Source organism: Poecile atricapillus, chromosome Z (assembly GCF_030490865.1).
Source record: "Poecile atricapillus isolate bPoeAtr1 chromosome Z, bPoeAtr1.hap1, whole genome shotgun sequence".
Classification (NCBI taxonomy): Eukaryota; Metazoa; Chordata; class Aves; order Passeriformes; family Paridae; genus Poecile; species Poecile atricapillus.
The window spans coordinates 60,387,406-60,410,619 of NC_081289.1; the positions used below are offsets into that span (position 1 = coordinate 60,387,406).

The 23,214-nt window shown below is 35.0% G+C and overlaps 1 protein-coding gene across 1 annotated transcript in view; it reads right to left on the bottom strand.

The window, feature by feature from the left end:
- LOC131573045 (TBC1 domain family member 22A-like) overlaps positions 1-23,214 on the bottom strand; it is a 141,757-nt gene that overhangs the window by 112,798 nt on the left and 5,745 nt on the right. Inside the window, exons 5-7 of the mRNA XM_058826621.1 lie at positions 9,051-9,121; positions 4,798-4,926; positions 3,615-3,677 (exon numbers count right to left, since the gene is read on the bottom strand). Coding sequence (XP_058682604.1) covers positions 3,615-3,677; positions 4,798-4,926; positions 9,051-9,121 — 263 coding nt within the window. The remainder of the gene's footprint in view (positions 1-3,614; positions 3,678-4,797; positions 4,927-9,050; positions 9,122-23,214) is intronic.

Below are 23,214 nucleotides of genomic sequence, written 5' to 3' on the forward strand. Positions count from 1 at the left end.
TTCCATTAGCCAAGATGCTCACTCCTTCAGCTACAAATTTTTGGTACTAGTCCGGTCACCTCATAAATTTTAACAAGAACTGCATATTAAACCAAAATAAAATATATAACCTCTGCCCTTTAAACAATAGCCAATGGTGTTTCACTGTCTATCAATAACTGTATAAAGATTTTACACTCAGACATTTACAGCAAGCTTTTACATTTTACATAATCATACCCTGATGAAATTACAGTTATTTATGTGATATTTTTAATATAACTGGAAAACTGCCAATCTAGCAAGGTTATTCAGCTCACAGCCACTCTGCCTACTTCTGTCCATTACCACTTCTACTGTCTACAACAGTAGTTTCTCAGTATTATCAGAGTTATCATTCTGTATTTCAGTTCTGAAAAATGACACATTTAACATAATGCAAATACAAAAAAATTTCTCAAAAAACAAATATCAGAATGAGCTGACTAGAGAAACCTATTAAAGTAGCAACTGCAGAATGTAGAACAGGATTATGCACTAGGCTAAATAAAAAACTCATGTATGATGGGACTACAAATTAAGCACAGTCAACAACCAATCCAAAAAAATCACAGCAATTCAGAAAGAACAGTCAATCAAAATACCCATTGCAGAAACTATAAACATAGTGTTTTTTCATGAAGGCATATCTGAAGTCAAAAAATTCACAAATTTGTACCACCAATCTTTCATCTCCTCAGAACCTGATAAGATACACAGTTTGCATTGCAAATTGAGAAGGCAATGGATTTTAAAATGTTTTTAAAATCCAGGTATGAGGGAGGTGGTGTTTGGATTTTCTGGAGGGGGAGTGTTATATTTTTGAGCACGAAGCACCACTTAGTGATGGCACATCAGCTTTAATATCCCCAAATGCTTCCAATCAGAAATTAAACTACACACTGAAATTGCATTTTCAATTTCCTACCCATTTTCGTTAAGTTTCATTCACCGTTCTGAATCAAAAAAAATGAGCACTGGAAACCTGAACAGCAGACTGATTTAAGTTTCTATACAACACATTATGACTGTGTTCAAATAGGACTCACTAAAAAGGTCACTTTCCCAAAAGGATCCCTTCTTGATTTCCAAACCAGAAACAAAAAGTGGAATTATTTTTCTACTATGAACCACTACATCTCATGAGATGTCATTACCAATTTATTATTCTCTTTTGAATTTGATTCTCATTCATAATTACAGCAAGAATTACATTCATATACGTAAAGAAAAGAACCCATCAGCTTAAATGAAGGTTCAAATTACTTGTGGGTTTTGCCACCTCAGAGGAATTTCAAAACTTCCAAAGCCTTAATTCAAAAGCTTTTGAAAATTTATTTTTTGTTTTCTAAGTAGGGGAGGGAAAGAAAAAAAAGAGAGAGGAGGACAAAATTATAAACTATTTTAAATTGTGCAGTTTTCTTGGAATTATTATGTATAATATGCAAGCATAGATGGGAAATAGCCATGTACTTTCAATTTCAACAAAATTCAGTTAAAGACAAAGCAAGAAAAGATAATAAATTAGACAAGTCCATGTTAGCTAATCAAATTTATTACAACTTAATAATAAGTAGTCTTTAAAACAACTTGACTGCATTATATGAAAGACCACCTCCAACTCCTCTGCTCTCCTCTTTCAGGGACACTATTAAGTCATTTTCAGCCCTTTAAATTCTTGCTCCACCATTACCTTCCCCTCACTCAGGATTCATATAACTCCCATAAAAAATAAACAATTTAAATTGATTTTAAAAGGAACACATAATAACTAGTTATTTCTGCACATCAGGTCCAAAACATCTTTTCTTCTAAACTGCAACATTTTATTGCAGAAACCAAACTGAGTTCAGATAAGAAATTAAACAGTCTTATTAACTCTAACAAAAAGTTCTTTGGCAACAGAGACTCTGATACCACCAAGAACAGCAAAAATCATGGAATAGCAGCATTTGGAAATTTAAGTCAGGAGATTAAGGTTTATACATGTGCTGTCTTTCTGAAGCTTGAACCAGTGATTTTGTCCAGTTCCATCAATTACAGTCTCTTCACCTCGCTCTATGTGAGATTCTTCCCAGTAGAGGTATCATTACTCTAAATCTTTGCAGCATCAGAAGTACATACAAAACTCACCATGATATCCACAACAATGGTTTTGCACACAGTGTCATCCTTTAAAATCTGTCTTTGACCCTTATTCTGATTCCCTTCCTGCTGTATAGCATTTGCAATCTCACCTTAAAAAGGAGAGAGAGACTGTTGCTCACCAGAGACCAGCTCTGGGAACAACACATCCTATCTACAGGAGCCCTTGGGAGAAGAGAAGGATCCCTGTGGGGCTGAGGGATTCAGTGGTGCTATGGTAGGTCTCCAGAAACTCAGAAAGCAAGAGAAATAAACACTGGAGAGATTGGGTGGTATGACCTTTTCAGCATGTTTTGTACAATGGCACTAAGCAAGTAGGGTTTGGTTAAGATCATAGAGAGATGCAAGCCCATTCTCCCAGAAGTCCACTGGTCTAAATAATTTCCTTAATAGCTTATAGTATTCCTTCATTCTTGTTCCTTCATTTTACTTATACTACTCGACTCATCCCTAGAACAGCCCAGGTAAAACACCACTGTGTAGAAAGCAGGTGGAAAGCCCAATATTTATAGGTATTTCTTTTGAAACACTGTACTAGCCTATTTCTTCAAACCAATTCTCCAACGTGTTGAAGAGTACTGCCATTAAACAAATAATTGTAACAATGGAAAACGAAATGAAAGCTAATTCTGCACTTACGTTCTCATAATGAGCTACCAGATTATGTTCTATTTGGATCTGTTGTATGAACAGAATTGTATGAACAGAAGCTACATGGAAATACATTTGAAGGTCTAACTAGAACCACTAGAAAGGAGAATAAGTTGAAGAATTAAACTAAATAATTGAAAGAGGATAATTCACACCATCTATGCTATTTATAATCTATATGCTTCAAAATGAATAGCACCCATGAGATTCAATTCCCCAACAATATAGGCCAATGTGATTAATATATTTACCATTAATCACATTTAATCACATATATTTATGTTAATTATATAGTTACAACAGTAGTAAAACAATTTAAATAGTGTACTCCATATACAAAACTTACAAGGAAGCAAAATCAGACAAGGCATTCAAACCAGTTGTGCTACAAATTCAGAAAGGAGAATTTCCCAAGTGGAACACTCTAAGAACTTCCAGACCTTAAATGATTTTGGCAAACACATAGAACCACAGAACTATGCTCCGGATTACTTTAAAAACACAGTATTAACAAAACATTTAAAAAGCAAAAAAAGGGGAAAAAAGCCCTCAAGGGCACAGTACCAAAATAATAACTGACAGATTCAATACAGGAAATTAATGAGGTGCCTTTGCTTTTATTACTCATACTTACACTGCTATTCTTAGCCTCTACTTACACATCTTCATTTTTTTTTACTTCTTTAAGGTAGTTCTGAAGTCAAAATAGCAAGTGCAATCAAATTAATTATTAATCAAATTGATATCAGATTAGTTAATAAAATGTTTTCTCGAACAAAAAGAAAAGATATCATTCTTACCTCTGTTACTTTGGGCTGAAGTCTTAAAACTTCAGGACTCATGCGGGGTATATCTATGTGGATCTAATTAGACAAAGAAGAATACTGTAAAAGGAACCAACAGCACACTTTCTAAACAACATAATACTTAAAATCATTCTATTGGTTTACACTATTAGTTGCAATCCCATTTTATCACTATTTTTGGGATAACATGGATTTTTACTGTATTTAAAAACATGAAGCCAAATTTCTAACTTAATCTTTCAATGAAGCAAAATTTAAAAACACATATATTTGTATTCACGTTCTTAGATGCTTACATCACATTTTAATAATTTGCAAATTATAATCACATTGGCAGTACTCATTACCTCAGGGCAATTATGAATAAATACATACTACTACTTCTGTAAAGTCATATTCAACTGCCACTATCAGAGAACCATTTAGGTTAGAAAAGACTTGTAAGATCATCAAGTCCAAATGTCCAAAGGTAAAAGCACAGTCTAGTACCTATTTTAACATACTTGACAATCAAAAAGAGAGCATAAAAATATATGTATTTCTAAAATTTTTATTCCAAACTTCACAAAGGAGTTTTGTGCAACAGAGTGCTCAAGCACTGAGATGATGATGATTTTGGGTTCCCTTCACAAGCCTTACATTAGTGATGCTATATACTTCTTGCTACTAAAGATTAGTCTTGAAACTGAAAGGAAGTTCTTAGCTTTTTCTGTCCCAAGGAAGGCTAAAGAACCATTGCTTAGTGTTACAAACTACTCATTTCAATATAAATCTTGAAGTTATCTGCTTTTGACACCCCTATGTTAATTGCACATCAGTTTCAACTTCTTAAGCAGAAGTTGTGAGCCATTAAGGAACAGTCACTGTTGTACTCTCCCTGTCCATCTTCACTCATTTGAAAGAGGGTCTGAGCAGGAGATGAAAGATATGAAAATACAACTATTTTTAAACAGAAAACCATGGCAACACTAAGACTGACATTAAAGAAAATCCACTATTTCAAATTTCAGATCAAAACTACTTCATATTTTTGCTTCTAAAATTCATGAAAATTATTAGAGGGTTGTCTATCCGGTAAGATTAAAGAAACAGAAAAACAGTAGCAAAGTTCAAAAATAATCTCTAAGTGCTTTAGCAAGTATTCTGTAGATAAAAGTCAATTCAATAGATATTCTACCTGTCTGTAGGTATCTTGGTGGTTTTCATCATTTCTGGAATCATAGTATTGTTCAACAAATGCAAAATACTCTTTGCGTTTTCTTTGTAAAGTGCTTTCTCTTCGGTCCACATTTGCAGGAAGATAACCCTGAAAAAACAGTGAAATGAGAAGGATATCACTCTTTCCCTTACAAAAAGCACTGCTGGCATTTGATTACATGTGACAGAAGATCTAATAAACTGATATAGTGCCATGTACTCCCACACAAGTCTAAATAATCCTTTATTAAACTATTTTTCTAATCACTCCAACTGGTACAAAAGTTCAGATACAGGCAGCTTATAAAAATAGCTGCTTTTTTTTTTTTTTGCCTTCTCTTTTTCTTCCTACAAAACACAATTTCTCATCAAAAATACTATGATGGAGTTGACTTTTGAGGCAAAAAGCTTAAATAAATAAGTTCAGGTAAATTTAATACTATGCGAGTTCCTTAATTTCTACATGGCCAGTATTGGAGCAATTCCATTAAATTTTTAAACAATGCGTATTAACTCAGTTGCCTCCAAGTAGGAATTAGATACATTAGCAAGGGAGGCATAAATTCAAAACTAGGAAAAACTTCTTCATAGAAAGGATTATCAAGCATTGGAATAGGCTGGCTGAGGAAGCAGCTGAGTCACCATCCCTGGAGGTATTTACAAGACATGCAGATGTGGCCCTTAGGGACATGGTTTAGTGGTGACTTGGCAGTGCTGGATTTATGGTTGGACTAGACAACCTTAAAGGTCCTTTCCAAACTATACAGTTCTATGATTCTATATTAAAATCATTGAAAATGTTATTCCAGTTCACTTTAATTCCTTAGTTTATAATGACAACAGAATAAGAACAAGTCATATTACATTCCAGATACCTTAGGAGGTACTTTCTTTGGCAAAACAAATTCCTTTAAGATACGCAGACTTGTGTCTGATACCAAGTACTTTAAATCCCACCAGCTTCACTTTTGCTGAAAGACTCTGTCGGACATTTAATAGACTGTCCCAATATTTTGTGTTAAATATTGAACTCTGCTGCCCATTTATTCTCAACAGTTGTGGTTTCTTCCCTGTAGGATATCTTAGTTGGTTGCATTAGAAAAGAATTCATTTTTGAGATCAAATGTGATTTTTTGAAGGACACCAATATTTTCTCAGCAAGTCTTTTTGCCATTATTCAGTTTCAAAGACTAAGCTAATCTTTCAATTCAACATGTCATGTTTCCTGTTCACTTTACAAATTGGGTTTTATTTTTAAAAGTTGGGAAGGCTTGCAACCTATCACCAGCAAATAAACTGGTGGAGAGTTTAATCCGTTTATTCATTAATTTCCTCCAAAGGCTTTTGCAAACATATCTTTAGTTTTGTTATTCAAAAGAGAAGACAGCCTATATAGCTCTTCTTGTTATTTATGTACAGTGTACTTAACATTTTTGCTCTATTTTAAAAATAAATTATGTCAGCAGACATGTATAACATCAACAGAGCATTAGACTGAAAAACTCTCTTCATCAAACCCTGGTTAACAATATTAACCTGCTGACTATGTAGCAAATATATCAACTGATCAATTACTTAAATAATATTTTTTAAATTCCAATTTCCAATAAAAAAATTTTTTAATTTCCAATTTTTTAAATTCAATTTTACAAACAAGACAATCATCATTTGCCTCAGATACCACCAAGGGTACTCCATTCCCTGAAAAAAATTAAGTTTGGACTTATTTAAATAAGACTTTTAAATAATTTTGAAACAAACATATACTAAAACCATAACTATACTTTGGTTTCTTCAGCTTTCTGGTTGTTTTTTAGTATTGCAACTCATTTTTAATCAAAATATCACTTGATTTTTAGGAACACTTATTTCCCCAGGAGCTCCTGGCGCACTGTATAAAATCATAAAATGGTTTGTGTTGGAAAGGACCTTAAAGATCATCTAGTTCCAACCCCCCTTCCACTAGACCAGGTTGTTCAGAGCTCCATCCAACTTGGCTTTTAATCTGGGAATTACCATTATTACTCCCCCTTACCTGGGACATTAACAGTAGGTCACTATTTGGTTACCATCAGAAAAAAGCATGGTGGAGCTTATGACCACAAAAATTGGAAGCACTTTTCTTTCCCACTCAGAAAAGAATATGAAAGAAAATGCTGCCTTACAGTATATAAAAGTAATGATTACTAAACTACATCTTTGGATTTCCAAAACATACTAAATGAGGACCACATAATAGATAAGAAAGCACAGCAGGACTTACTTAAGAAAAGCTAAGAATTTTCAAAATACTGCCATTTGGAGGTAGAAAACACAAACAAACATATAAAAATAATAATATAAAATAAAATAATATTAAAAATAAAATAAAAAAAAGAGCCAGATTTTTGTAGATCTCTTAGTTGAAAAAAAATCCACTTAATTGCTAAAGTATTAAACAAGTAATCTGAAAGCAGGTTTTTGCAGAGGTATGGCAAGATGAAGTTGCAAATTGAACTGAAATAAATCCCAAACTGGAGTTGTTAAAGCAACAGAACAAGAGAACTCTACATTTAGGCATTTTTTTAGATCAAGAATACTAAATCAAAATCAATTTATAGAATTAAGTTAAAGCTTCTGGAAAGCATATGCTCTTGCTAGAAATCAGGAGGAGTCAGCTCATTTATATTTGTATAATTTGCATAATTCCAACTCTCTAAACCTCAGTGTCAGTCTTCTGATGCAGAACTTAAAAAATACTTATGCTTTAGCTTACTATGTTTCAAAGTCAACTTTGAGTTAGTAATAATTTTTCTTACTTTTAGCACTTTAAAACAGATATCCTAAACTTCAAGAAAAAAAATGCCTTTTTTACTACCAAAATCACATATAACTTTGGAAACAGAACTAAACTACATTGTAAGCTCCATGTTTAATTTCAATTACAGCAGGGTATTTGAATATCCACCATTAAGCTGCATCTGCATTTAGCATTAGAAGAAACGAAGCTGCACATTTAGTTTAGCAAGAGAGACTCTTTCAGTCACTGGAAATCAGTGTCAATCTGAAGTAAATACTTTGCATTCCCTACAGAATTATTCTATAAAAAGCAAAGCTATTTAAGTCTACTCTCTGAAAAATTCAATAGTGCTAAACTGCTGTGTGTATAATTCAGAATTTTAAACAGTACTTAAATGCATGAAGATTTGCTGAGAAAGTGTCTTTCACAGCCTCTGGAGAGTAGACATCACGAGAGTTCTGCTTCTTTTTAATACAAACATCCTCATAAACCTTCTTCCAACCACAGGCAGACAAACAACAGCTAAAATGCCTAACTGTTTGTCATCACAAGCATTATGGCTGAAAAGACTGACATGAAAAATACCTCTATGAAGAATAACCTGTATTTTTGCAGAATAACCTTTTTAAACATAGTGCAAACACAAGAGGAAAAAAATCCTGTTCTGCAACACCAAACCCAGTGAATCACATATGCCATGAGCTTCTCTCTGATGCCTAACTTAAACACCTCCATGTACTTCAGCTAACCTACTCTCAAGCTACAGCTATTGCAAAATCCTCTGGCCATAGGGAAAAGATCAGAGTGCTCAGCCAGCCAAACACTCGCACCACAAAAAAGTGATTAGCTTTTTAATGAGGTTGTCTCTCCAAACTGACTCACAGGTATGACATCAGGAGAGCCAATGCCACAACTTAATTGACACAGCGGTTCAGAATTGTTCATCTTAAAGCATTATAGAAGAATCAGCCAAAGAAACCTACAGATGCTATCACTCCTTTTCCTCACTACAGTGTTATTTCTTCCTCGCAGTTACTTTAATGTGAAGTCAGAATGAAGCCTTTCGTAGGACACTGATAGTCTTTGATTCCCCCACTGTGCGTCTATTTTCAAGAAAACTGTTAAGAATGTACTTGTCTTTGAACTCTCTACCATTCCATCAAAACTGGTTGAAAGAAGCTACTGTTATCACAAGCCTTTCTTTCATAGAAAGCCAGGCTGAAAAATAAAGATACACAGCTGGCATGATTTACTACTACTTCTCATCCCCCTCCTTTCAATTTGATAGATTAATCTTGAAATTGAGTAAAAGAATGTAACTCCCATTACAATTCAGTACAAGACACGTTTCCAACCATCACTGATGAATTACAATTCATGCAAAATCATTTGCAAAGCTTGAAAAGCTATTAGTACTAAATGCAGAGGAAGAATAAAATAAAAATAGAACTTACTGAAAGAAGCTTCCATGCAATTGGACGAACCCGTTTGGGAATGCCAGACCAACTCAATTTTCGCAATTCATCTATTAAAATACAATGGTTTCATGAGCAGCAAGGAAACTACTACCAATTCACATACACTGATATAGTCAAATTAGCACAAAGGTGTTTACAACAATGGTCTTCTTGGAAAATTCAGCGAATAAGGTAATCCAAATGAATTACAAAAACACTGGATAACTGCTATCCATAGGGACACCTATGGTAATAGGTATGGATTGTGATAAGGTAACTTTCTAGAGTATTTCTCAGCATTACTTTTTGGTATACATGTCTTATATTGTCTCAGTTGGCAACTTACTACATAAATGTATTATTCTTCCAAGTATTTTTGAGATACATATGAAAGGAATACAGTGTTCAAAGCAGGTAAAGCAGGTGTAGTAGTATTGAAGTCTACAAAAAACAAGGAGCAGCAGCATATGTTTTCAAAAAACATGAAGAAATTCACAGTACTTCTGCACACTAAATATGCATGGATGGAGGAAGTACAAAAGTATGCTTATACACATAACCCCAAGAAATTTCACAGTTTACAATAAATTTCTCCCTTATCCTTCATCTCAAGGAGTCGAGAGGCACTGGGAGAATAAAAAATGACCAAAGGATCAGTAACATTAGAAAAATATGACAGGACTAGATTTCAGTGTGAACCAAAGTCTCAAAGAAACAATGAAAGCAGAACTTGTACAGACTATAAACACAGATTAAGAGATAAATTCAAAAAGTCATAGACTGGCACAACAAATACACTTCATTATGAGTATGCTGTCACTACAAACACAAGGACTCAATAGTAAAAAGATGCAAAAAGCAACTGAAACAAGTTTAATTCATTGTCATACTCCAACTGTGATCACCACGCATAAGCTGCCTGACACAAACCCCAGACAGCACCTGGTCGCATCACTTAACCTTGTTTCTCATTTTCTGATCTTCTTTTTCCAGCACACTTCTACTTCCTTTTCTCTGCCCCCATTTAGCAAAACTCCAGATATTTCTTCCCTTCATGGTCACAGCTTTGCTAGTGCTATATCCAAATTTGGTATTTCTGAAATTATTATCAGGCACCATTGGTCTTGTAACACTGCACTTCCCTAAATGATCCCGGTGCTTCTTTCTATGCAATGACACTCTTTAGGCACCTCTCACACAATTACCCCTTCACTACTTGTGAAATCCAGGCATACCATAGGGGGCTATCTACAACTTGTGTTAGCTTCTCACACTGTGGTTTGTTACAGACGGTAATTTCTCACATTGCCTACAGTAGTTCTCCACACCCCAGGAAGTTTGCTCAGCCTCCAAGCAGCTTCAGCATTGGCTTGCAGCCCCTACCACTTCTGCACCAAGCTTCAATTCCATCCACAATTTGATGCCAAGTAAATCCCCACTATACCAAGCACTACAGCATAAGTAACAGTATCACTGGTTATATTCATCTGAAAGCCAGAAAGGCAGGAACTGGTCAGAAGATGATGTAAAGGCCAAGTAAACATATAATATAAACAAGAGTAGAAAAACAGTATTTTATATAGTTTATGAACAAAAATAATCTTAAAAAAGAGATAATATCTGCCTTAGCTAAACAATCTACAAATTACATATGTATTTCCCTTCCACCCCAAAGCATGACAGTTAGCTCCAGTTGTTTTAATATCAGTGAAAGTCCCAGGTCTTCAAAAGCAAAATTTCCAACTGTGAATCTTCCTACTCTACTCCTCTTTGTGCAGTATTTATGAACAAATATGCTTTACTGGGTCTAATCTATTTGTGTCCAGGCTGAATGGAAACCAATCTTATGCATTAGTTTATTACTTCCTTACACAATCATTTTGCTCAAGTTTCAAGTTTTGGCTATCTTTACACACAACTATACCATTTACAAGACATATAATTAGTATATGAAGAAAATAGAAAATAAATTTTAACTTAGCAACTACTTTTACTATTTTCTAGTAACACAATTGTCCGTTCTCAACTCTACGTCTACCGAACCCAATCTGATCTTTCACCTTTCCATTTTTTTGCTCCACCTTTAACTCAACTCAATAGGAGTCCATGTCCAAACATGGGTACCAACCTCTAACAACTCATGTAAAGAAATAAAAATCATAAAAAAGGAAAATATGCAGATCTATTGTCACAATCAGAAATGTGAAGCACTTGATTAAATGAGTAACAGATCATCCCAAATCACCCAGTACAAAAATTCCACTTACTTTTAAGTCACTCATTTAAGGTCAAAGATAGGAAATTCACAAGCAAATTGGAATAGAGCTTATTTTTCCTCCCTCCCCTCCTGATGTTATTCTGCAATGAACATACGTTTAATTTAATTAGGGATAGCTTGGGCTATCCCTAATTAATTCCAAACAATAACACACACTATGGGAGTGGGTTCGAAAGGACTGCTCTTTCTGGAAGGAAATCTCAGCACTGGAGACATGGAAGTAAAAGCCAACGGTAAATTATCTTTTTTTTTTTTACAATATAACACTTATTTGAAACAGATTCTTTATTTATCCATCATGTAGGATTTGGGAGTGAATATGTCCCTGCATTCTTCCATGCTGAACACAAATAATTATTTATGTTGCTTTGCCACTGCCTTATCCTCTCTGGAAGCTCTTTTTACACCTAGATTGTCTACTGGGCCTGCAAAGTCTTTGGCAATGTTTCTTCTCCCAGTATAGCTCAGAAAAAACATTTAAAGCTAATTTTTGTGTTTTTAAGTTTCTCAAACTCTCTTTTAGAAATGCTTCCATTCATTTGGCCTGATAGATTCATATTCTGCTCTGCTCTCCTTATTTGACACAGAACTTTACCTTTTGGATTGTATTTAATAACCTCCTCTACTCTGTTGTCATGCCATTCTTCTGAACTTTCTCAAGGCTTTTGCTTTGGTTTTGCTTTTGTAAGTGGTACAGTAATTGCTTTCAGGACAGAGAACTGTTAGACAGATAATTGCACAACTGAGAGTTCAGACAATTCCATCACAAATCATTTTACCCCTGTCTATTTCTTCACACTGACTGCTGTCCTGTATCACAGTCTTCCAAAATTCCAGGATCTCAGACTAATGCAAAAAAAAAAAAAAAAAAAAAAAATTCTGGCCCTAATCTTTCACTACAGTGAGCTAACTCAACTACTATTTTCCCAGTGACAAAGAGCACACATTAGAACTCAAAGGGGCTGTGCAAGAATTCTCATCAGTAGCAAACCCCAAAAAGCACACAGTCTGACCCTAGCACCGTACTTTTGCTAAAACATCAATTCACATTATGCTTTCCTCTGATGGTTCATCACCAAAACATGAGGAAAGAAAACAAAAGACCCTGCCCTTTCCAACAGTTACAACAGCAGGACAAAAGTTGCTCCTGGAAGACTTAGTCTAACACTACTATAACATAAAATAAAAATGCTTCCAGTGATGAGAAAAAAAAATTGAAGCATATACACAAAAGTACCATTTTAGACATACATAAAAGACTGTCAGTAAAGCTAAATTCTAATACTGCTCTTAAAATACATTAACTATATGTACATTTTATTAGACATACATAACTAAATTTTACAGCAAGTGTCTCTATTACAGTCTTTAAGATGGACTTAATTCTTACAAATGACTCAACAGGTGAATTCCTAAAAATCAAATAACAACAAATAATTGATAGTTCCCCACAAAATCCTTCTTGATATTGAAGAAAGAAGTGGATTTGATGAGTAGACTCTTTGGTGAATGAAGAATTGGTTGAATGATCACATCCAGGGAGTAATGGTCAGTGGCTCAATATCAAGATGGAGATCAGTGATGAGCAGTGTCCCTCAGGAGCTCATACTGAGCCCCGTGTTATTCCATGTTGGTGACATATACTCCAGGATCAAGTGTACCCTCAGCAAACTTGAAGATGACGCTGAACTGAGTGGTGTGGTTGGCACACCCAAGAGCTGGGATGCCATCCAGAGGGACTTGGATAAGTTGGAGAAGTGGGATCATGGGAATCTCATCAGGTTTAACAAGAACAAGTGAAAGGTCCTGCACCGGGGTTGGGGCAACCACCCACCAGTATCAACAAGGCCAGGAGATGGAGGAATTAAGGCAATAAACACAGGAGAAGGACTGATGGTACTGGTGGATGAGAGGCTAGACAGGTGAAAAAGCCAAACGTGTCCTGGGTGGCATCAGAAGCAGAATGGCCAGGAGCTCGAAGGAGGTCATTCTCTCCCTCTACTGCATTTTGGTGAGACCTCCAGGTGGGCATAGAGTAGTGCATGCAGCTCTAGAGTCCTCAGTAAAGGAAAGACATGGACCTTTTTGAAGTGAGTCCAGAGGGCCATCAAGATGATCAGGGGGCTATAATGCCAAACAGATTTTTAAGTTTTATACATTTTCCATATATTTGCAGCTCTGTTGACTACTATTATATATTATTATAACTATCATATAGTTATATAGCTCCTTAACTAACTATAGTATTTTGCCTACCCCATTACTTAAATTTTAGAACAATAAGCTAACTTTCCTGGAATCTTATTTAGTCTTCCCTCTACAGTGTGAACCAAGGACGTCCTTATTTTCTATATATACTGTAGACAAAATAATTGTGGGGTTAGAAGCTAGGGGCAGCTTCAGTGGGGGGCATAACCAAAAGGGGGGATTACTTAATTAATTGTTCTTCTAATTGGATAATTTCTGTTAATTATGCTAATTGTTAAACTAATAAAATTGTCAGGATCCTGAACTGTGTGTGCATCTTGCCATATTTGCACCATGAAGGACCCTTATTAAAGGAAACCACTTTTTATCATCTTAATATTGTTTGACTTGTGGCATCAGCTGGACCACCTCTCCTATGAACACAGGCTGAGAGAGCTGGGGTTGTTTAGCCTGAAAAAGAAAAGGCTCTGGGCAGACGTTGTAGCCTTTCAATACTTAAAGGGAGCTTATAAAAAAGATGGGGACAGATTTTTTTGTCAGTCTGTTTTGATATGACAGTGGGTAATGGTTTTAATCTGAAAGAGAGTGGCTTCAGACTAGATATAAAGAAGAAATTTTTTAGTTGTGAAGATGGTGAAACACTGGAATGAATTGCTCAGAGAAGCTGTGAATGTCCCATCTCTGGAAACATTCTGGTTGAGGGTCTCCAACCAATGTGACCTAGTTGAATTGCAGGAGAGTTGAACTAGACGGCTTAACGGTCCCTTCCAACTTAAACTATTCTATGATCTGAGTATTTTAATTAATCACTAATATATTTTAAATATTTTAATTAATTATTAAACTATTTGTCATCAGCTGAAATGTTACATTCTCCCTAATCAAAGCTAAACGTCAGTGAAATGTCATTAGAGAACTCCTTCCAACTGCAGATTTCCCAAAGAATTAGACATCATAGTTTTACCTTACTGAGTATGTCCCAAAGCATAGATTTTCTACGAAAGAATTTTAATTGCACCTACAAATCAGACACACATTTTCAATCAAGATAATACTGAAAAAATATTCTTGCTTCAATATAATTAATTATTTTCCTAAACTTCCAGAACAATTATTTTGAAAATGAGCATTTGTAAACATTCTAATTACAGACATGATCACTTGTTAAAAGTGTGATCAAAGAACCAGCTGACATTAGGCAGATCCAAAAACAGTATCTGTAAAACCATGTCTATGAACTCTGTCCCACGCTGAAAGGACACTTTCTGAAGAAACAGTTTAAACGTCAGCTGTTACTCTTTTTCAGCTGCTTCATTATTTGACATAATTCTGTGAAGAAGGCATATGAAAGAATTTATAAATCCCCATAGATTTTAGACAAAAAGTATCTCAATTTGCTCCCACTAGCCAATCATCACTTCTGCTTAGGAGACAGCAGTTACTTTCCACAGAAAAATTGTTGCTTTAGGATATCTTATTATGAGGGTATAATGTGGTATGAAAATTCTTCAAATTAATATGATTAACTTAATTTTGGAAAAAAATTGTTTTATCTGGTTTACTACAGTACATTTACAGATACGTTTCCTTTCTCTGAAGAAGAAAAAGTTTAAAGCAATTGCTCTAACAGAATCCCTAGAATTATCCTTTCACTGTATTTAGATTTAAAGACTTCTCATATTCCATAAATATTTCATGGGGAATTTTACAAAGAAAACATGCCATTAGTTTACCAGCCTTCAACTGTACAAGCAATTACTGGAGTCATTACCCACTACACCTAAAACACATGAGGGCAAACAACCAAGTCTACAAGTATTTTTCTTGGAACTACAAGCTAATCATTCTATCTGTTACAAACATATAAAAAATAAGAAATATTAAAGGAGTTCAAAATTTCTTTTTATGTATTATTCATTTTTCATACAGCTGTTATTTCATTGAGCTTACTATAAATGGCTGCATAAAGTGATGGCCTGCATGAGCAACTCCATGATAGATATGATAAACTAGAATTACATGTTTTATGCTCCTATAACATAAATTCTTTGGATATTTTAACTATACAAAGCTGGAAAATTCTTTCAAAAGCACAGATGCACAGAACTGCAGCTCCCCCAACAGTATGTTATAATACAGGCAGTACATATAGAAAATAGCTTTAATAGAGGGCTTGTTATTACTATGGCAACCACAGCAACTGGTTTTCAAAATGAATAATAGCTCTGTTAGGCACTTCACTAATTTATTTTTTTTTTAATAAAACACTGCCCTTAATCTTCTCAATGGAACAAAGAGTTATTCTGAATGCTGCAGAAACAGGAAATAAAGTCCAATCCACCTTTGTAAATACAGGGTAAGGTGCTTTTCAGAGCCTTTGCTAGAAAAGAGTAGGAAAGTACATCTTGTCTGCTACTTCACATAAAAAGTCACAAGCAGGTGAGGTTGGTGTTACAAGGTACAAAAAACACAAGTAATTAGGAAAACTAAAATAGACAAAAAGATTATTGAAACTGCTAAGACCTGCAAGATGTGAAGCCAGTGATGGAAATAAGTAATGAAGAATAACTGTGTCAACAGACAATGCTGCTCTACACTGCTCCCCCAAAACATTCAATTTCTGTGCATCATCAACTGTTTTTGTTTTTACATAAATGCCATTGAAACAGTTTCTAACTTTTCACATACAACTAAGAAAAAGCTTTTAAACCCTATTCTGAATGTTCAAAGAAACAAAAAGCAGCTCTTACTGATTTAATTATGAGTCTTTCCTCCAGTTGTTGCACTGGAAATATGATTTTAGTTTAGCTTTACATTAAGTTCTATTATATTAAATTTCTGATAAGGCTAGCCCTTAACCTCTAATCCACATAACTTCTTCTCAGTTAACTGCAAACATATATTATGTCCAGAATAGTTGTCCATTGTGGCTAAAACACATGTGAGAGCATACCAACAATCTGAATCAGGGAGACAGCATAGCACAGACATACACAGTGAAACTAGCTTCACTGTGTTTACCTTCCCAGACAAGTTTTATGTACATCTTCCAGTTCTGGGCATTCTGCTAATGAAGTAACAATGACTTATGTTCCTACTTTACTTAAAGTGAAAGAGATACTGAAAACCTGAACGATTAATTATACTTCCTTGAGCCTTTATAAACTGACTTACAAGCTGTGTGTGCCACTCATTGCAACATGTACATTGCAAATCTTGCTGTTCAAAAGCTTCAGGACACAGAGCATGTTCAAAGCTCTCAGCAGTCTTGTTCGTGACATTCTTGGTAAGTCCCTCCCCTAGCACAAGGTCTGCAAGAAGTCATGAGTAGAGGCAAAGCTGCTCCCTCAGTCTATGACTTCAAGAGAGAACACTGAGCCTCTCTCACCCATCTATTTTAATGGATACTACATATTTCACAAAGTGTAAGTTCAGTTTTCATAATGCTATCAGGTAAGGAAGGGAGACAGCACACCAAAAACAAACAGCCATACAAACACAAAAACTAAAAGAACACTTCATCATATAGTATCTCTCTTTATCCTAGTTCATCTAAAATATCCTAGTTCTTCAGACTAAAATATCCCTCTCACTGTATTGTTCACCACATGGCTAAGACTCACACACTGTTTTTGAACACCTGTTCACAAATCAGTGCAATGATGAAAATTCTGCTAAAATTTTACTAGACACAAAAACCCCTTTTAACCAATCTTGCAATTTGGAGTAGAATGCTATCTAATTATTTTCTTTTTTTTTTAACCACCAAGGCAATATTTTTTAACTACCAAGGCAATTTTGTGTGCACACAGGAATTTAAGTGATAATTTAGTCTTTTGGTTTTTTTAACAGTAACTCCTTCACATCAGCTGAACTTACTGGGGCCACTGTAAAGCTCTACATCCAAATTCACTTGTAAAAAGACATAGTACAGAACTCCACTCCTTGTTAATGGAGCCATGAGTATAATATCGGAGTTTTAAGGACTGTGCCAAGAGCACACTTCATTTTGAGCAGAACAATGGTTTAAGCCTCATCTGTGTAGCTCACAATGCCTCTTATCCATTTATTAATTTGAGTAATACTTGAAGACTGAAACCCTTGACCAAAAAATAAGGGAAAGCTTGAGGTTACAGGCTTTTTTTTCAGAACTGAGAAAAGGGAAAGATTACCTTATTTGTTAATAGGAGCTCCAGCTGTTCAGCCTTACTCTGGTTTTTTTTCCCCTTAATAAAAACTTAATTCAATGAAAGGTGGTGTTTGGAACACATAACAGTAAGGAGTCTTCACTCAAGTCAAAATTAACAAATCCTTGTTAAAAGATAACAATATTAATCTTTTAATTAAACTAGAGCTCTTCTGTAAGACCTTTGATACAGACCCCCACAACACCCTTGCCACTGAAACTGGAGAGAGTTGTTTGAGGGATGGGCTGTTAGATACTGACATTCAGTCAGTTCCTTATCCAAAGAGTTACAGTCAATAGCTCAATTCCAAGTGAAAACCAGTAACGAGTGGCGTCCCACAAAGGTCCACACTGGGCCAATACCATTTAGCGTCTTCCTCGATGACACTGACAGAGGGATGGAGTGCACACTCAGTAAGCTGGCAGATGACCCCAAGCTGTGATGCAGTGGATTTGCTGGAAGGAGCATATCCCATCCAGGGAGACTTGGACAGGCTTAAGAGGTAGGCCAAGGCAAACCCCATGAAGTTCAACAAGGGGAAGTGTAAGACTGGAGCAACCACTAGAATCATCACAGGTCTGGAACTACTATGTCAATCTAGGATGTTAACAAAAGAGAAAATACATCCTCAAGAAACAAACTATGCAAAATCTTCTCAAAATTGTTTCAGGAATCTATTATCATCTAGTTAAAACAAAAAAATCATAAATTAGTACTTTACATTGAAATATTTCCCTAGAGCAGTAATCAGAATAAATGCTTACTAGTAAATAAAAATAAATAATTATGAGACCAACCCACAGAAAATGGGAAGACAAAATACTAATCCTGCAAAAAGTAACTAAAAAAGTAATCAATAATGGATATTTAGCATTCATTTCTTCCAGAAGACTCTGAATCAATAAAAAAGATGTTACAAAGTCTATTGGTAGAATACTGCCCTTTTTTATTAAATTTTTTAATTAGCTAAATAGGAAAGCACATCTCATAGCTAAAAAGCTAACTAGAACAGAACAAGAATCAGAGAGGACACCTTTTGGTGATAATTTGAAAAGACAGATATGACTGATGGCACGTCACACAAAGCAGTAGGACACGTTAACTTTATACTATATATCAACAAACTGAAAGAAGAATAGGCACTCACATGACCAACTACAAGTAATTCACAGCTGCAGGGGGCATTAAAATTCTAAATTACACGGATGTACTAGGAGCACAGAGATAAATCACTGTGTAGCTTAGTGCAGATAAATTAATGAAGCTGGGAACAATATTAAATCAAGTTCATTTCAATTAATGTATTTTGTAAAGTTATTGAAACTTTTCAATAGTACCAGTTTGGCAAGCAATTTAATAGGACATAACAGACTGCTGTTACAGAATACTAGATTTATGAGTCATAAGTGAAAGAAAAGGTAATTAGTATGTTAGATCAGGTTTAATATAAATCTAGAATGGATGTGACCATGAATAGGAAAACCCTACTTTTCAAATTGCAGCAACAATACAGAAGACCTCTCTGATGGGGAAAAAGAGACATCTAACATGCTTTCTTTCTGAATTTAATTTCCAGAGACCCACTCTTGAATTCACAGACAACACAGACAACCAGCTACTGTTATGAGATAATCTGAGATTACAGCATTTTTAATTCCTGTAAAACTACACAAGTATTTTTTGCCACAATCATACTAATCAAAAGTTCAGCTATTCTCTAAATGTTCTGAAAGACTTCACAACATTATCCACTACTTCCATAGCAAAGGACTACCTAAGAGACAGCACCCAACTCAGGAGCTTGTAGTACCCTCTGAAAAGGTCTTCTTTTCTGAGACTTGGTCAGAAGGAAGAAGAGAAATAGATGAGTGTTTAAAAAGTACAATGAAAAGTGCTCTTGAATGTGTACAGCAGCTGGAATAAATTTAAGATGGGAATACTTTACAATTTTCATGGGTGCTTTTACAGGGCCTTCTCTTATTTTTGTCAAGGTAGTATGCTAAAACTTCAACATACTATTTTATTCTGCTTGGGATTGGTTGTGACTAAGTAGGAAAAAAAGTGACCCTAACATGGAAAACAATTTTACAACTGAAGAAATTAGTTGGTTTGACTCTGAAATGACACGTTATATTGCATAACAGTAGCATTACAATGTTATGAAGTTTTATTAAACCAAGAGAACATGGTACACCAAGCTTACCATTGGTTGTTGTTTTACTTGAACACTTCTCACATCCAGTTAAATACTCATTAGCCATATATGTGTAAAAAAGCAGAAAAATAGTTGATTTGAAGATAAAGGAGGAGTTAAGGAAGTGCTTTAATCAGCTAATTTTTAAACTGGTATTAAAAACCCATCATAAATCTGCTATGCTGAAGCTTCAAGTATGCAATAACTCGTTGCTTTGTCAGATTTTATCAACATTGCATACATTGCATTTGCACAGTAAACAGCTCCCTGTTTTTTTTTTTTACAAACATTTTACAAGATTATTGAAAAACACAAATTTAATAAAAATAATTAAACTTTAATTGGAAACCTGATAGACATAGCAGTACTGTTCCTCTAATATGTACAAAGTGGTCTGTGAAGGAAAGAAAAATGTCTTCTCAGAAATACTTCCCCATGCTGCTTTGTTAAAGTTCTGTTCTCTCTTAAAGCAAGCAACTGTTTGCAAAAGATTCTGCAAGCCCAACTTCGCTCAGTAATGCAAGGTCCATTACAAAGAAAGACAAGACCTGAAATGAAGTAAGTCTACAGCAAACTGACTGCAAGTCAAGCACAAACACAGGTTGATTGCACAAAACTACTGTGAATTATTCCTGCTGAGTAACCTGGCATGCAGTACTGGGAGTGGGAAACTATTCAGACCCTACAGTCTACTCTGCAACTGTCTCCCAAACTCGGCTATCCTAGAGTCCCACTCTGCCTCCTGAAGCTGCCCCTGTGCACCTCACTGTGATCTAACTGACAGGGGTCAATCCTGAAGTCCAACCAAACTGCTTCTCACAATAGGCTCCTTCTATTAGCCCACATTTCTTGCAGTACCTACCTATATCCACAAGTTCAAAGTATCTAGCCTGTAGACCAAACCCAACTCCAAAATCTCTTAGTGGTTTCCAATGACTAAAATAATCTTCACTTCCAAATTTATACACATAATCCATCTTTTTGATAGTTTTCTTGTGAAAGAACATACCCTTTCACACCTCTAGTTGGCATACAAGACTAAAATTGCATTTTACACTATCTTTATAGGATAATGCTTATTCGAGTGTGACTGAAAATATTTCAAGGTCATTTGTATTACTTTGTATTCATAGTCAATGCTGATTTCTCCCATTATGATAAGAGGATATGTGCATGAAATGGCTACAGTTCCACAGATTAACTTACTTTTATTTTGCTTTGAAAAGACTCGTTACATAATCTATTTCAACAATATGCAAAACTAGATCAAGGAAACAAACACAATAGAAATACTTTACTTCTGTTACTTCTACTTTCAAATAAAATCAAGCCTAATACTTGCAGAAATGAAGAGAAATATTTACAAAAATGTCTCCATGTCTTACTAATTTCATTTTGTTACAAACAAAACCCAACTATTTGTGGATGTAAAACAAAACAGACCCACACATACCACATCAACACACATACGCACAGACAGAATAAGCCATCTGCAAAAGAACAGCCACCTATCCCTGTATTACTCACCACAAATTTTAGCTTGGAGCCTACTGCCTAGTTTCTACCTTAATACATTTCCAGTATTGTTCTGAAGAAAAGCATGGGGAAAAAAAAACAAAACAAAACCACAAAAACCACCTTAACAACAAATTTAAAAATCTACCACATACAACCTGCAATGCTTTCCCAGTCTACTGCTGTGGTTATAAATCAAGAATACTTGTTAAACATAATCTTCACCGTAGCACAGAGCTGAACCAAACCATATACCAACAATGCTACTACTATCATATATGATCTACTCCTAAGAGCTTCATGATCATCAAGAGCTTGCACATCATCAATACCAAGTTTATTTCTTCCACTAAAAAAAATCATATATTACCCATAGATAAATAAATATAGATGTATGTGCTATTGGACATATTCTAGATACAAAAGGCAAAATATTTACATTAAAAATCAAAACTGGGTGTAAAATTCTATTCACACAGCTTCAAACTGTACTAATCAGTTTGTACAGCAAGAGAAAGAACAAGCTTCCAATAAACAGATGTAGAAAAGGCATTATTTAGTTGTTTGTACAATAAATAATATTGCAAGCTTACTAGATATTTTTCACACTTGAGTAACGTGGAAGCATATTCAAATTTTACTTTCCTACATATATTTCAGTGTGAGATCCATAAAGTTCAATAGCAAAAAAAAAAGCCAAAAAACACTAGTTTATTTAAACAGCATTGACTAAGTTCACCACAGGCAGGGTGACTGCAGTCCTAATAAGACTGGAAATTTTCTTCCAAAATTATTTCACCTTAATCCATAGGTCAGATTTACTGGTAAAGTATTCCAAACAAATTAGGCAGCACAAGTGAAATGGATAGGTTCAAACTGAACTCTGTCTTTCCTCTGATTTTGCAACCTTGTGTAACAAAGACTTCTACCATCACAACATTCTTAAGCTATGAGTTGTCATGTTAGTCACAATCACAAAGGTCATAACATCTGCTAGATCAAAGGGCTAAAAAGCAAGATTTGATTACCATTTTCAAGTTTACCTAAAATACGTTTTAATACCTCCCTTTATTCCTAGTTGCACTTCATAAGAATGTCCTATAACTCACTGAAATGCTCAATCTCCTGCAGTTATTATAGTTACCATAATTGTACTTTCCCAGCAGCAATCTGACAATAAGACACAGCATAGAGGAAAAAAAAAAAGTCACAACTTGGACTGTATTATATTGAAGAAGCCTCGTGACAATGACCAGGAAGGAGAGCATCAATTCAAGAACTGCAAGCATGCAATTTATACTTCTTTCTGTAAGTTTCCTGGAGATACTTCCAGAATGGTCTACCTCAAAGACATTTTCTTTATTCATGACTTTGCCCTCAATTCCTAATCACGAAGTTCTCCAAATGCAGTGTACTAATTCTGCTTCAGATTTTCACTTGGGATACAAAGCCATTTGATTCTGTGATACCCTCTCAGCACTTGTATTGACTATTCAGCAGCTAAAATCCAGTATACAAAGGGAACAGTCAAGTTATCTGACAATACATTTGTTTTCCCATTGACTTGTTGTCAGCATTCACAGATGAGACACAGAACTACTGTATCAGCCTGTGACCATGAAGAAGGCTTACTGAGTAGACAAGCAGTAATACTTACATGGCTCATCATTTTTCATTCTTATATATTTCCAAGCATGAAAATCATGCTTATATACCAAGCTGTTCCATTATCAGGCATTAACAATAAACACAGCTAATTATACTTTGGGGTGTTTTCTA